Source organism: Callospermophilus lateralis, chromosome 20 (assembly GCF_048772815.1).
Source record: "Callospermophilus lateralis isolate mCalLat2 chromosome 20, mCalLat2.hap1, whole genome shotgun sequence".
NCBI lineage: Eukaryota > Metazoa > Chordata > Mammalia > Rodentia > Sciuridae > Callospermophilus > Callospermophilus lateralis.
Genome location: NC_135324.1, coordinates 2,928,382 through 2,944,148, shown reverse-complemented (window position 1 = coordinate 2,944,148; position 15,767 = coordinate 2,928,382). Strand labels below are relative to the sequence as shown.

At 55.5% G+C, this 15,767-nt stretch overlaps 1 protein-coding gene across 1 annotated transcript in view; it reads left to right on the top strand.

Annotated features, from left to right (window-relative positions):
• Positions 1-14,090: 14,090 nt before the first annotated feature.
• The window catches only part of Nup210 (nucleoporin 210), a 55,823-nt gene continuing 54,146 nt past the window's right edge, over positions 14,091-15,767 (top strand). The window contains exon 1 of the mRNA XM_077106239.1: positions 14,091-14,254. Within this exon, the coding sequence (XP_076962354.1) occupies positions 14,091-14,254 (164 nt within the window). The remainder of the gene's footprint in view (positions 14,255-15,767) is intronic.

The window sequence follows — 15,767 nt, the reverse complement described above, 5'->3', positions numbered from 1 at the left end:
AAAAAGTAATGGGAGGGGCACTAGGGATTGAGCCTCAGGGCAATTTACCTCTGAGCTACACCCCAGTCCTTTTACTACTTCTTCTTGATACCAGGGATTGAACTCAGGGGCTCTCCATCACTGAGCCCCGTCCCCAGCCCTGTTTTGTATTTTATTTAGAGACAGAGCCTCACTGAGTTGCTTAGTGCCTTGCTGTTGCTGAGGCTGGCCTCCAACTTTGTGATCCTCCTGCCTCAGCCTCTAGAGCCACTGGGATGACTGGCATGTGCCACTTTTTATTTTATTGAGACAGGATCTTACTAGGTTGCTTAGGGCCTCACTAAGTTGCTGAGGCTGGCCTTGAACTTCCGATCCTCCTGTCTCAGCCTCTGAAGCTGTAGGGATTACAGGTGTATGCAACCATGCCTGGCAGAAAAAAAGTAATATAAAAAAGTGAGAGAGTGTGTACAGGGACCCAAGGTCACGCTGAGATGCTGGCTGAAGGTGAATCTCAGAACTTGATCTGGCATTTGGAAAACCAGAGATGAGCCTCTGGTTAGGGGGAAGGTGGTCTGGGGCAGGCTGGGCCTGGGAGCCGAGGTCAAGGAGAGAGAGACTGGCCTGGGTAAAAGGGTGTTTTTAAGTTTTGTCTCCATGGCTGACAAGGCGGTGATCTGGGGAGCCCCAGAGGCTTGGGGACATCTTCAACCCCTGAGCCGGCTGGCACTGCCTATTCACACGTGGAATAAAGGAGTGGTTGTATAAGCTGTTGTGTTTGGGAGTCTTTTAAAAATAGCATTCTAACAGGTGCGCTCAGAGAGAGAGAGAGAGAAAGAGAGAGGCGCCTCAGATTTACAGTGGCCAGGGAAGTCCCCTTTGATCTCTTTCTGCTGGGTATGATGATGACTGTCTGTGAATCCACTGATATGGGAGACTGAGGCAGGAGGATCACAAGTGCGAGGCCCAAATCAACAACTTAGTGAAGCCCTTTCTTAAAACCAAACATCCAATTTTTAAAAAGGGGGCCAGGGATGTTGCTTCATGGCAGAGTGCCCCTGGTCTCAGTACCACCAAATTTAACAATTAAAAATTTTTAAAAATAAGGAGAGACAGAGAAATTGTCTCCTTTTCATTTTTTTTAAATCTCAATGTTTATTTTCTTTTAAAATATCACTATGTTAAAACAAGACCCCAATTTACTGAACATTGCATACTTATTTTTTTTCTTTTATACAATCTCAGGATATAAAGAGGATTGGGGGGGTGCTGGGGTTGTGGCTCAGTGGTAGTGTGCTTGCCTAGCACATGTGAGGCACTGGGTTCAATTCTCAGCACCGCATAAAAATGAATAAATAAAATAAAGGTATTGTGTCCAACTATTGCTACAATTTAAAAAAAAATCATCAGTCTTTCTCTCTATATAACTGTCCAACTGTGAGATTCTACATCATGTAAAACCAGAAGATTGAGAAACTATATTCCGTTATATATGATGTATCAAAGTGCATTCTACTGTCATGTGTAATAATTAAAACAAATTTTAAAAATTAAAAAAAAAATATCAGTCTTTTTCTCCTCCCCAAATTGATGCTTTTAATTTATTTAGAAAGTAAATAGCATTCTATGTTTGCTGAAGGAAAATTAGAAAATACAGAAAGGTGGAAAGAAGAACACACATATTCACTGGAAGAAAACATATATTCATTCAAGAAAACAACTTAAAATACAGAAAGATAGGAGAATATTTAAGAGACCCGCTTCTTTAAAGAAACATTTTTTTTCTCCTGAATTTCAGATTATTTCCTTAGTTAAATTTGAACCAAGAATGAGAACAAAGGAAAGGTCTTTGGTTCGTCTCATCAAATAACACTTTCTGAATACCAAACCTATTTGCATTTCTCAGCATATCATGTGAGGACTCTGGTCACCCACCGTTACATGATGGGGACACTTTGTGCCATGGATCAATTCCAGTTCTGAAGTGGGAGCATGGCTTCTCCTGTGATACTATATACATTGTCAGCTGCCCAGCAGGGGCCAGCAAGGAGGGGCAGGCATACAGTGTGGGGGAAAATTCCATGTATCAGTCAGCTATCGCTGCATAACAAATAACCCCAAAACTTAAAGGTGTAAAACAAAACATCCACTGATTCTCATGAAACCCTCAGTGCACTGGGTGGTTCTGTTAATCTGGATGGTCTTGGCTGTGGTCATTGGGTGGGTCAGCCTTGGCAGGGACATCTCTACCTTTGGAGTGAGCGATGCATCTCTTTGGTCATTCCAACCTGCTCCCCCCTGGGTCTATCCTCCCGGCCGGCCGCAGCAGGATTCCAAGAGAGAAAATCAGAACCGCCCCAGGGCTTGTTCTGCTCCTGCTTGGGTCAGCTGTCTCTCTTCCACTTGTCAAAGTCATGTGACCCAGCTCACAGCCAGGGCAGGAGGGTAGGTGCTACCAAGGGACACGGACACGGGCCAGCGAGAATAATTGGGACCATTATTGCAATCATCTACCACAAGCTGCGTCCTCAGCCGATGGGAACACGGTCTCCATGGCAACCACCAAGGGCCACTCTGAGCCCCCCCCCCCCATGGCTTCAAGGATATCTTGGTGGAAGGCGGCTGACCTCTGTCCACTCACGACCTGGCACCCCATTTGATCCCTGTGAAGTGTAAGTTGTGGGGGGGCAGGAAGAGGGGAGTCCTTGAACTGTCACCCTGGAGACATGGGGTTTAGAAAAAGTCAAGTTGGGGTACAAAAAAAAAAAAAATCAAAGAAAGGGACAATTCAGGCACAGCTGGGTTTTATAGATGAGACTTCAAATCCACAAGAACTGAGGTTCACTGGCCTTCCATGGGTGGTGGAGAGGGTAACAAAGACCCCAGCAATTCACAGGGAGTTTCTGGAGTGGTAGAGAGAAAGAATCTTCTAGCAATCGGCCACTTGGAGGCCAGCAAGGTCCGTAACCTATCAACCAGACGCATGTCCTCATTTCCTAGCCCAGAGAGGTTGAACGACTCCTTGGAGGTCACACAGCAAGCCAAGGCAGCCAGTGAGGAGCTGAGTTCCCCGTTGTGTCTGCAGCGCCGGGTGACTGCTGGGGTTTGCTGCAAACATTCAAATTACTTCTTAATTGGAGTCTCCTGCTTAATTAGTGCTTCCTGAGCAGACCGTGCTCCACGGGCTCAAAACCTCAATCAACATGATCATCTCTAAATTGCTGAGACCTTACTCTTCTCGTCTTCTCCACATGACAACGCATCATGGGTTTTGCTCAATAGGACAGCCGGATTGGGGAACAGGGACATGCAGTCCGCCTTGGCAGAAAGAAAGCAGCTGTTCTCGCCACCACCCGCTGTTCCAGAGACTTCTTAGTGCTTCATGGCTACACACGGGGACGGGGGGTTGGGAGTCAGGATTGGGAAACAGACAGACAGAGTTGGACTCCAGGATGTACCACTAACTCCCCGTGTCACCGTGGGGACATCTCTGCCCTCTCTGGATCTCAGTGACCACTAAAAGTGTCCCCCAAGTCCAGGCAGGGTGGCGCACACTTGTCATCCCAGTAGCTGGGGAGGCTGAGGCAGGAGGATCGCAAGGTAGAGGCCAGCCTCAGCAAAAGCGAGCCCCCTAAGCCACTTAGCGAGACCCTGTCTCTAAATAAAATACAAATAGGGCTGGGGATGGGGAGGGTTGGCTATAGGAACGCTGGGGGCCATTATCCACCATCGAGAAGTGTCACACTAACAGGCCACTGAGACCCGAGCTTTCTGGAAACTACACCCCACCACAGCAGAAGTATAAAACTCCAGTGTGTTTGTCGGCAGGAAAAGAAGATGGAACTTCATCTCACAATCTCTCCTTTCAGTATGTATCTGGCCATATTTGGAAGACACTTATGCAAAAAATAATTGGAAATTCACATTTGGCTAGCTACCAACCCTAACTGAACTGGGGAGGTTCTGTTCCGTTCTGGCTCATGAGGTCAGCCTCCTCAGAGGCTGTGCAGAGCGCGGGCTGGGAAAGACGCAGGTCGGGGCTGAGAAGCCATCTGCACCCGCCAGGTCACCTCTGGGCCTCCGTTTTGTGGATTTTGAAATTGATGTGGGAGGATTGCAAATTTGAGGCCAGCCTCTGCAGTTTACACCTTGTTTCAAAATCCAGGGGGCTGGTGATGAATCTCAGGGGTGGAGTGCTGATCTGGAATCCACGAGGCCCTGCGTCCGTCGGGTGGATACTATCCAGTGGACTTGCTGGACGGTATGCTCATCCAATTTTTGACTGAACTGGGGGGCACTCCACCACTGAACCCCATCCCCAGCCCTATTTTGTATTTTATTTAGAGACTGGCGTCTCACTGAGTGGCTCAGCACTGAACTTTTGCTGAGGCTGGCCTCAACCTTGCGATCCTCCTGCCTCAGCCTCCGGAGCCACTTGGAGTACAGGGGTGCACCACCGGGCCCAGCTGGTCATTGGATTTTTAAGGAAACCCCATACTGGTTACCAAAGTGTGCCAGCAATGCACACGGATTCCGATTTCTCTTAGTTCTTCAACAGACTTATTTGCTGTTTTCAATGGTAGCCCGCAGGTAGGAGGTAGCCTCTTATTGGGGTTTTGATGGGCATTTCCTTAATACCCATGCTTTCGCAGCCTGATGTGACAGGCCCTCCCAGGAAGTGGTGACATCTCCTGAGTCCTGCGCCTTGCTTTGGTAGTTACAATATGACAGGCGTGAGCTCACGTCCATTCAGGCCTCAGAAGGATCTGTGCGCTGAAATCCAGCTCTAGAGATGAAATCCAATTCCCAGGTCCACTGGCAGGTGGCATCCGTAGCTGAGAAACATCTGGGCTCCTGAGGGTGGGGCATGCTCTCAAAATGTCATAGCAATCCCCAGCAGCTCACCACCCATCTCTTCCTTCTGGGTTCTCGTGAGTTTGCAGAACAAAATTCAGCCAGGAAGAGCGAGCATTAAGAGCCGAGTATATTCTAGACTATGGGGACAGACTCTTGCATTGCAAGACAGGCGCTAACAGCCGGTGGTGAGTTGCTGGCAATTGTTCAGCAAATCACCGTCATCGCCTCTACAGAGCCGGAGGCCCAAGTCTGCATCGACATTTTGCTGTTTTGCATTTGGTCACCTAGAAAACGGGAATAGCTTTATGCAAGGTGTCGGGTGGTCGCCGTGGTGGCCCAACACAGGATCCGCTCAGTAAGTTAAAGCACTATTGGAGTCCAGAGGCCTTTATTACTTAATGAAGTAATAAAATTTCAATGCAAAAAGCATGCCTGTCATCCCAGCAGCTCCGGAGGCTGAGGCAGGAGAATTGAAAGTTGGAGGCCAGCCTCAGCCACTTAGCGAGGCCCTCAGCAACTCAGCGAGACCCTGTCTCTAAATAAAATATAAAATGGGGCTGGGGATGGGGCTCAGGGGTTCAAACCTCAGTGGCCCCCCCAAGAAAAGATTTCAATGCAAAATAATTGTACTTCCATGGGGGGAATCATATGCAGAGCTGAAGTATACATGCGTGTGTTCAATCGTCAAGCTAAGATAACCTGTCCATCATTTCAGAAATTAATTGTCCCTTTTCAATGCGTTTTCCTGACCACTAGAGGCCACCACTGTTCCGACTGACGGATTCCTAGGGCCGGCTCTTGAAGTTCAAGTGCAAGGACTCACACAGTCTGCATTAGTTTATCTTTTGATTTGTTCTTACTTATCCGTGACAGCGACGTGCATTCTGACATCTCCCACATCCACGGAGCATAGCTTCCCATTCATGTGGTTCCCCACACACATAAAGGAGGGCCTGGACTTAGCAATGATTAAACTTGTGATTTCTCTCTCTTTTCTTTTCTTTTCTTTTTTTCCTTTAGGATGGTGAGAAAGTGATATGCATCCAGCAAAAGTTATGTTTTGTATTTTGATCCTTCCCAGTTGAGCCGTAGGCTGTGAGCTCTGTCCCAATGCAGGGCCGTGACAGGTGTGAGCTGCAGTCAGTCAAGAAACCACAGGGGACTGAGTCAAGGTTCTTCCAGCGCCCAGCCCTGGTGTGCAGGAAGAGGTTTATTAAAATGCATTTTTCACTTGTGATATTTTTCCATCTTTCCAGGGCTTATTCGGTATTGGGATGTAACCCGCCTTAAATCATCTAGATGCTGGTCTCAGAAAAGTGCATCATCATCTCCCCAAGGATGAGAAAGGAGCGCAGATCCCTTTTGGTCAAGGTCCCTGGGTTGTAAGTAAAAGTATCAGGGCTGCAGATTGTCCTGCCCGCGTTGTGTTTTGGAAGATGCTGGTGCCACATGTCTCTGTGAGGACTGGGCGCTGAGATGGCACCCACAGCCTCGCCCGTGCCAGTTAGAGGCTCCACCACCCAGCTGCGCCCCGGGGCGTACACCCCCTTTAATTTTCTGAGACAGTGTCTTGCTGAATGGCGAGGCTGGCCTCCAACTCCCAGTCCTCCTGTCTGAGCCTCCAGAGGACAGGGTGCACCTCTTCATCTGTGTCCTTTGCAATACCCTTTACCCCATCTGTCTGTCTGTCTATTCATCTTTGCAGTACGGGTGATGGAACCCAGAGCTTCAGATATGCTAATAAAGAACGCCTCTGCGGAGCTTCCCCACCAGAACTTGTCATATTTTTTATAATTAAAGCAGTAAACAAAATGTTTCCTCGAATTCCCGGAAGGCATTCTAGCAAGTTGATTGAATCTGAGAAGAAAGTCACGGGAACCATAAATTATCTTCAGCGAGTCAGAAGCCCAGGTCAATCAGTCTGGAATCTGCAATTCACATGGGGGGGGGGGGACACAGTCTTGGGGACTGAAGCTTCCACCTATACAAAAAAACCCAAAGAAATAAACGAAAACCCGACACACACACACACACACACACACACACCCTCTTGGTGTCAGAAGCGTGTCATGAGACTCTAGAAGTTAAAACTGCGTGTGACTTTGTTTTTCCTGTTGACCGTGGGGCATCCTCTGTACCTGGTGCTGTTCAACGTTGAAGTCAGATCCTAACTTTTCTCTAATCACAGCCAAAGCCTATAACTCACTTTATGTTCAAACCAGGTATCTAGCAGGACAGAAACAATCCTGATATATCATGTTAAAAAAAATAATTAAAAAAAAATAAAATAGATCTAAAAACCACCAAGATTTATTTTATTTTTTGGTACCAGGGATTGAACCCAGGGGTACTTGACTACTGAGCCCCATCCCCAGCCCTATTTTGCCTTTTATTTGGAGACAGGGTCTCCTTGAGTTGCTTACGGCCTCGCTGTTGCTGAGGCTGGCTTTGAACGTGCCATCCTCCTGCCTCAGCCTCCCAGACCTCTAGGATTATAGGCATGCACCACCAAGCCCTGCTAAAGGACCTGATCTTTAAAATCCATGCTTTTCAGAGTATGAACCCTAAAGCATCCAAACATAGCTCATATTTTGCTGAAAGATACTTCTGTGACATGCCAACAATCCCTTGCTACCTCTGGTGCTGTGAGTCTAGATGAGGAATGTCCCCCAACCACCAGGGGATAGGAAGGCGGCTCTGACAGTCTGCGGAACTGCTGGGAAGTGGTTGGACCTTTAAGAGGCGGGGACTAATGGAAGGAAGTCAGGTTGTGGGGGCGTGTCTTTGGAAAGGCGATTGGAGCCCCGCCCCTTCCGATGGCTCTGTGCTTCCTGTCCGCCATGATGGAAGCTGGCTCCCCAGCATGCACTGCGGTGGCACTTGCAGCTGCTTCCAGAGAGGCGCCCCCTGCTGGAGCCCTGGGTACTGCCGAACCTTTCTTTCCTTTAACTCAGTTCCCTGGGTGTTTTGTCACAGTGGCAGACAGCTGTCGGACACTTCATAAGACTGGCGTTGAAGGGCCGAGCCCTTCAGGATCCTTGCCATCAGCCTTTTACAGATCAAGCAATTATTTTGGGTGGGGGGGAACCAGGGACTGAACCCAGGCCTCATGCCTTGGGGACGCAGCGCTCTAAACTGAGCCTTCAGGTGATCTTAATTTCCTTTTTCCTCTGGGCACCGAGGGTGGCACCCACAGCCTCGCCTGTGCCAGTTAGAGGCTCCACCACCCAGCTGCGTCTCGGACGTACACACCCTTTAATTTTCCGAGATAGTGTCTTGCTGAATTGCGAGGCTGGCCTCTAACTCCCAATCCTCCTCTCTGAGCCTCCGGAGGAGCTGGGACTATGCGCCTGCACCACTAACTGGCTCAAGTGACCGTCAGATCCCAGCTGGTCAGCGTTGGCCTGCAAAATGGCTCTTTTTCCCTGAGATCCTAACAGTGAGAGGGACAGCGTGGGGTTCCTGGGAGTGTGAGTCCTGCTTTTCTCAATGCGAGAGGCCATCAGTGCCCACCGTGGAAAACCAGCAGCAAAGGCTGTCCCCCCCGCCACCTGTCACCAACTGATTAAAATTCGTGCTCCTTAAGGTTTCAAGTGGACGCAAACCCTGAATCATGCAGCCAACGTTCTTTCTGAAAAGACTACCCAAGCCACAGCCGGAGGCTGAGGCAGGAGGACCGCGAGTTGGAGGCCAGCCTCCGAAACTTAGGGAGGCCCTAAGCCACTCAGCGAGACCCTGTCTCCAAGAAAACATTAAAAAAGCACTGGGGACATCGTTGCTCAGTGGTTAGCACCTCTGGGTTCCATCCCAGTACCTGGAGACGGGACAGGGACATCAGTCCAGCCCTCAGGGACAGTGTCCAGCAGAGGTCAGAAGAAGCCGGAACCAGGAGAAGCGAGGCCATTCCCATGGAGCCCGCGTGGGACAGGAGTGTGCCCTGTTCTGCTGATGATGTTAGGGACCGTCCCAGAGGGTGAGGGGCACATTCTGGAGGGGCAGGTGCGTGTGAGGGACGGTCCCTAAGTGATCAGTAAGTGGCCTTTATTAGCGGCTGGAGAGTCCACCCGGGGGACAAGATGGGTGGAGGGGACAAGATGGGAGCCCCACAGAGGACGACATGATGTCCGTCCGGCCCACCCGCAGATGACACACAGGCTTTGGCCTGTCCCCTGTGTCAGGCCTTGTCCCCATGCGGTGCCTTTGTGTGATTCCTCTGACACAGAGGGACCCACCCGTGGGTGACAGCCCCTCGACGGGGGTGGCCTGATGGCAAGACCATGTGCCCTGGGGCTGGGGCACACTGAGCCTGCATCCCACCAGCGAGCCGCAGCCGGCCTCGGTTCACGGATGGGGTCTCCTGTTGCCCAGGCTGGTCACCGTCTCTGGGGCCCAAGTGACCCTCCTGCTTCCCAAGTAGAGGAACAGACGTGGCCACTCAGCCCAGCCAGGGTCTGTCCTGAGGAGGAGGAGCCCGCACGTCCCCCTCGCTCCTGACTGTACCAGTGGCCTCCACGTCCACTGTGCCCTTGGACACGCTGGGCACCCCGGGACCTGGTGACCTTTCATTTTCCACGGTCATCACGCTCCTGTGAGGCCCCAGCCGACTTGGTGGGTCCCCTACCTGTGCCACAGGCCCAGGAGGGAGTGTCCCTGCCTGGGGACCTGGGCTCAGCGGTCACGCTCGCCTGGCCCGTGGGAGGCCCTGGGTTCGAGTCTCGGCTGCGCAAACAGAGCAACCAATAAAACACGGGGCCATCGACAGCCACGAACCCAAGACAACCCACCTGTGGCTTGGCCCTGTGCCCTCCCGGGCCTGGCTGCTGGTGGACTATTGCCGCAGTCTGGCTGGGCACAATTCAGGAGCCACTTGTCAAAAGAAACAAACTTTATTTTTAGAACCACACACGCCAAACAAAACAGCTCCTCCGGAAAAAACCCTCAAGCCCAACTGCCACCACTGGCTTCCCACAAGCCACACTCCCCAACCACCAGCCTCCACACCTCCCACAATCCTCTTGCTCTTGAGGCCGATTGGCTGGGTCGCGTGGGCGGAGCCAAAAAGTCCCCCAATGAGCAGCTCCGTGGCCTGAAAGGGCAGGGAAACAGCCCAATGAGCATCACCGCAGAGGCGCCAATCAGCTAGAAGTTGCTGGGGCCTGTGAGCCAATCATCAGCTGGCAGTCTGAAAGTTTGCTGGGGCCCCTTGGGCTGTGGCTCTAAACAGACTATAACAGTCCCTTTGTCCCCAAGTGAGCAGCAGGGTTCTGATGGCAGCTGCTGACCTTCTCCTGCGTCCAGCCAGGGCCTCCGGGATCCACTGCAGCCCACGCCTGGCCTGGGAGGAGGCCTGGTGACCAGCTGCCGCCCCACAGCTGTTGTCCTCCGGGGACAGCTGTTGTCCTTCAGGGGCAGCCGTCCAGTGGCCCTTGGGAAGCTCCGTGGCCGGCTGAGGCCAGCAGCCATGGATCTAGACAGGGCTGTCTGTGGCCCGTCGGCAGACAGTCCCCAATTGGGGTGACCGTGACACACAAGGTCCCAGGAAAGCGGTGGCTTCTGTGACCGCGGGGCTCTCGTGTCAAGCGCGAGGAGCTAGGGAAAGCACTTAGGCACCCGGAGGTCCCCTCCGCCACCCCCGGGCGTCCCCTGTGTCCCCCTCAGAGCTGAGCTCAGTGCAAGGGACCGGGGGCCACTGTGCGTGTCCACTTCCTAAGTCTCCAGGCATCGTGGACAAAGTTCGAGGACAGGGCTGGGCGTCCCCCAGTGCCTGCCTGGACCTTCCTGGACCTGCCCAGACCCCTGGCCCCAAGCCAAAGCCACACAGAGCACTCGGGACACAGCAGAAGGAGGATGGCACCTCCGGATCACCAGCGCCCCCAAGTCACGGCCCCCGTGGGACCAGGGCCAGCGGGACTCAGCTTGGGGTGCTCTGAAAGCAGGTCTCTCCATGGAGGAGGGGCCACCCCGAGTCACCAAGAGAAGGAGAAATGGGGCACAGCCAGGGCCTGGGGGACGTCCCATCAGCCGCCACGCAGGGGCCTCGCTCCGGTGCCGGGGACGGGGTCTTGCTGTGTGGCCCAGGCTGGCTGCAGACTGCTGGGCCTCAGCCAGTGGTGGGGACGATTGGGACATGCCAGCACACCCCACCACACCCAGAACCGTGATTTCTTTTTGATCCCAGGAACCAAACTCAGGGACATTCAGCCCCTGAGCCCCGTCCCCAGCCCTATTTTGTATTTTATTTAGAGACAGGGTCTCCCTGAGTGGCTTAGGACCTCACCATGGCTGAGGCTGGCCTCCCACTTGCGATCCTCCTGCCTCAGCCTCCTGAGCTACTGGGATGACAGGCGTGGGCCACCACACTTGGCAACAACCTGATTTTTAAACACAGATGGTTAGAAAAAAAAAAAAATGAGGGCACGTGAGAGATGGTTGTGAATCTGAACCCCATCTGTCATGAGTGAGAGTCGATTCCTGTCTCCGGCGTGGTGGCCGTGATGTGAATGATGCACGCAGGGAGCCTCATCTCAGAGACACACACTGCAATCCAGACGTGGTGACGAGATAGATGTCTTGGGCTGGTTTCAAAGTGAGACAGGGTTGTGCAAGTTGGTTGTAGGGGGCACAGAATTGGTCTCAGACCGTGGCACAGGACGGGAAGGACATGTGGCTTCATTGTATTATTTACTTTGGTGATGGTTTGAGGTTCTGCCTTATACGATGATTTTTAGGAATCATGCATGGGCGGGGGATAAGCCCCGGCATGACACGCCCCAAAGAGAGAGTTGGTTGAGTGGCCTCTCAATCCTCGTATCTCAAAAGAAAGGCACAAGCAAGCGTGGCTGCGTCTGTAACGCTGGCGAGGACGTGGGCATCTCCCTCTCCAAGAACAGGCGTTGGCCAGGCACACACATGGTTCCCAGTGGCTCGAGAGGCTGAGGCAGGAGGATCTCAAGTTGGAGGCCAGCCTCAGCAACCCAGGGAGACCCTGGCTCTAAGTAAAACGTAAAGGCTGTGGCTGAGGGTCAGTGGTCCAGTGCCCCTGAATTCAATCCCTAGTAGCAAAAAAAGAAAAGAACAGCGTTGGACCCTGAGCTGTTGGCAGGGAGTCACATGTCCCCGTCCCCATGTCCCCATCCCAGACGGCACCCCTTTGTTTCCTGTGTTGATCTCACGTAGTCTTCTATTTTGGCAGCTGAGGCTGGATTTCTGTTGACAGAAGCATCCAAGTTTGCCTCTTAAGAAAACATATGTCAACGCCTCCATTGGAAGATAGGTGGTCTTCAGATGTCACAAAGAGAGACTTCAGGGTGCTGGGAGAGGGGCTCCATGGCCGGAGTGGAGACACAGTCACACAGAGGAGGGGGCAGGTGCCCACCCAGGGATGTCCTGCTGGGCCCACTCACCACTCTTTTTTTTTGGTACCTAGGATTGAGCCCAGGGACCCTCGACCACTGAGCCCTGTCCCCTGCCCTGTTTTGTGTTTTATTGAGAGACAGGGTCTCCCTGAGTTGCTCAGGGCCTCCTTTTGGCTGAGGCTGGCTTTGAACTCGAGATCCTCCTGCCTCAGCCTCCCGAGCCTCTGGTATGACCGGTGTGCGCCACCACTGCGCCTGGTGCACTTGTTTCTTTGTTTTTCTTTTAGCTGTAGGAGGTCACAGCACCTTTATTTTACTTGTATGTGGTGCTGGGGATGGAACCCAGGGCCCCATGCAGGCCAGGCCGGCGCCCCACTGCTGAGCTGCAGCCCAGCCCAACACTGCTGTTTAATGAACTACTATGCCACCGCTCACCACCAAGATGTGTTCCCCACAGTCCATGGGACTGCCTTCTCCACCCTAATCAGAAGTCTTGGAAAGGTGGGGCCACAGGGGCTCATGATCCCAAGGGACCAGAGTGCCAGTTCTTCTGTGCCCTGTGCGGTCCCTTTCACTCATGTATTTATTTGCTCTCTGACAAGGGGATACAGACAGGTGTATACAGCGTGTGTCTGTGTGCGCACACAGAGAGGGAGGAGGGAGAGCAGGGGCGTGTGCACACGGAGAGGGAGCAGGGGTATGTGCACACGGAGAGGGAGGAGGGAGAGGGGCGTGTGCGCACGCAGGGGGAGGAGCCAGCGCATGCGCACACACATGACGACCCTCAGGTCTGCACCTGGAGGAAGCCCTGGCTGCTGAGGGGAAGGGAACTCGGGTGCACAGGGCAGGGAATCCCTCGCACCGTGAGGCCTGTGGAGCCTTTTCAGCTGGAACTCACTGTGTCACCTGCTCAAGGAGGGTCGGTCGGGGTGGGGATTCAGTCCCAAGGCAGGGGGTTCAATCCCCAGCACCCCCAAAGAATAAAAGAGATCAGTGGGGGCTGGGGCTGGGGCTGGCCTGGGGACGGCCTAGGATCAGCCTGGGGATGGCCTGGGGACAGCCTGGCCTGGAGACGGCTTGGAATCAGGCTGGGGACAGCCTGGCCTGAGGATGGCCTGGGGACAGCCTGGCCTGGGGACAGCCTGGGATCAGCCTGGGGACACCCTGGCCTGGGGATGGCCTGGGACAGCCTGGGATCAATCTGGGATCAGCCTGGGATCAGCCTAGGGACAGCCTGGGATCAGCCTGGGGACAGCCTTGGGGGCAGCCTGGGGACAGCGCGTCCTGGGAACGGCTTGGGAATGGCCTGGGATCAGCCTGGGCACAGCCTGGGGACAGCCCATTCTGGGCACGGCCTCGGGACGCCCTGCCTGGGGACTGCTTGGGGATAGCCTGGGGATGGCCTGGGGACAGCCTGGCCTGGGGACAGCCTGGAGATGGCCTGGAGACAGCCTGGGACAGGGCAGCCTGGGACAGGGCAGCCTGGGGACAGCTCGGCCTGGGGACGGCCTGAAGACAGCCTGGGACAGCCCTGTCTGGGATCAGCCTGGGGACAGCCTGGGATCTGCCTGATGACAGCCTGGGCCCGGCCTGGGGACAGCCTGAGGACAGACCGGCCTGGGGACAGCCGATCCTGGGCACGGCCTGGGGACTCCTGGCCTGGGGATGGCTTGGGGACAGCCTGGGGACAGCCTGGGGACGGCCTGGAGACAGCCTGGGATAGCGCGGCCTGGGATCAGCCTGGTGACAGCCTGGGCCGGGCTTGGGGACAGCCCGGGCTGGGGACAGACACCGGCGGCTGCGCCTGGGGCGGGGCGCCGGGCTCCCGCGGCCCAGGAAGAGGCGCGGCCCCGCGGGGTCGGCACCTGCGCTGGGCGCGCGCGCGGGACGCTGGACGCGGGGATGGCGGCGCGGGGCCGCGGGCCGCTGCTGGCGCTCTGGGTGCTGCTGGCGCTGGGCCCGTCCGCGGCGGCGGCCACGCTCAACATCCCCAAGGTGCTGCTGCCCTTCACGCGGGCCACGCGCGTCAACTTCACGCTGGAGGCCACCGCCGGCTGCTACCGCTGGTGAGGCCGGCGCGGAGGCCGGGAGGCCGGGGCGGGAGGGAGGCCGGGAGGCCGTGGAGGGAGGCCGGGAGGCCGTGGAGGGGCGGCGGGGGCGCGGCGGCGGGAGCCCGGGAGGCAGGCGGCAGGTGTCGGGAGGCGGCGGCCGGGGCGGCGGCGCGCACGCCGGGGCGGGGACAGCGCGGGCGGCGGGGACAACGGGGCTGGCCGGCGGCGTGCGTGGACCCAGGGATTCGGAGCCCGGCCTCTGCGGGAGGCCAGGCCGCGAGGTCCCCGCGCCACTCGCTCCTGCCCTGATGGCGCCCGGCACAGCCCTGGCCTGAGGCCCAGGAGTGTCGCCTGCCCGCCGCGGGGACTGCAGCGGCGTCCGCGTGGGTCACACTGGCAGCAGGGTCGGGAGGAACACGTGGGGCCACCTGATCCAGTAGAGATGGGGGTGCGTGGGTGGCCTCCCGGGATGGCCCGCGGCCTGGGGCATGTGGCCCAGCGCAGGGCAGCAAGGGACACCCCAGCAGGCAGCACGGTGGGGGGAGTGACCAGGGCCGCTGGTTCCCTCCCATGCTCAGGGGACCCTTGTTGAGCCCCTGCGGTCCAGTTGGGGCTTAGTGGGTCTGGCCTGGTGGCAGAGCCTGGCTGTGCCAGTCTGTGACTGTCAGCAGCCCCGTGGTGGCCAGGCCCTGGCTCTGCCCTGAGAGTCGGCCTCCTGGACAGGGACGAGGTGGCTCAGTCTCCAGGGCATCAGGACCCTGCGCCTGTATCAGGCTGAACTTGGGCTTCAGGGTTTGCGCAGCCACCTGGGGTCCCCCTGTCCCGTGTGGACGGTGGGCGGTCAGTGGCTCTGCGACCCTGGTGCTCGGCTCTCTGGAGGGGCCCTGCTGCTGTGGACGGCCAGGCTGGGGACAGGTGGCTAAGGCCAGGGCTCCCAGTGTGTGCCTGGGGTCATGGCTGGTTCTTCCTGGGACCCTGCACTGGGCTGTTTCTTTCCTAAAGTGACGAGCCTTTATCTCCCCCTGAGGACAGCTGGTGGCCGCGGGCAGATTCTGATCAGCCTGTGGGAGGAGGGGAGTCGCTCAGTGTCGATGGCGGAGGTGACTGACTGCCAAGTGCCCTCTGGGAGGTGCTGGGAGGGCTCACGTCCCTTCCCGCCACAGGAAGACCTTCGCCAACCAGGTCCCCAAAATGTCCTCGTCTGAGTAATGCTGCCCGGGCGCAGCCACTGTGGCTTTGGTTTTGCACACCGTCCTCTGGGGACTTGGGGCTGGGTGCCCGGGTCACCTCCACCCGGGAACACAGAGAGCATCGAAGTCCCAACCCAGGGGTCGTTGTTCATCCTTGAATTTGCCGCGTCCTGCTTTTTGACCTACACCGTCACATGTCACATGACTGGACGGTGTTGGGCCCAGGGGACTTGGAGAGGCCATCTAGTCTAAGCTGCCTGCATTTCAGTCGGGAACAGAAGTGAGACTCAGGGAGGGACGCGATGGCTGCGAAGTCCTCTCCAGTAGCCGCAGAGACG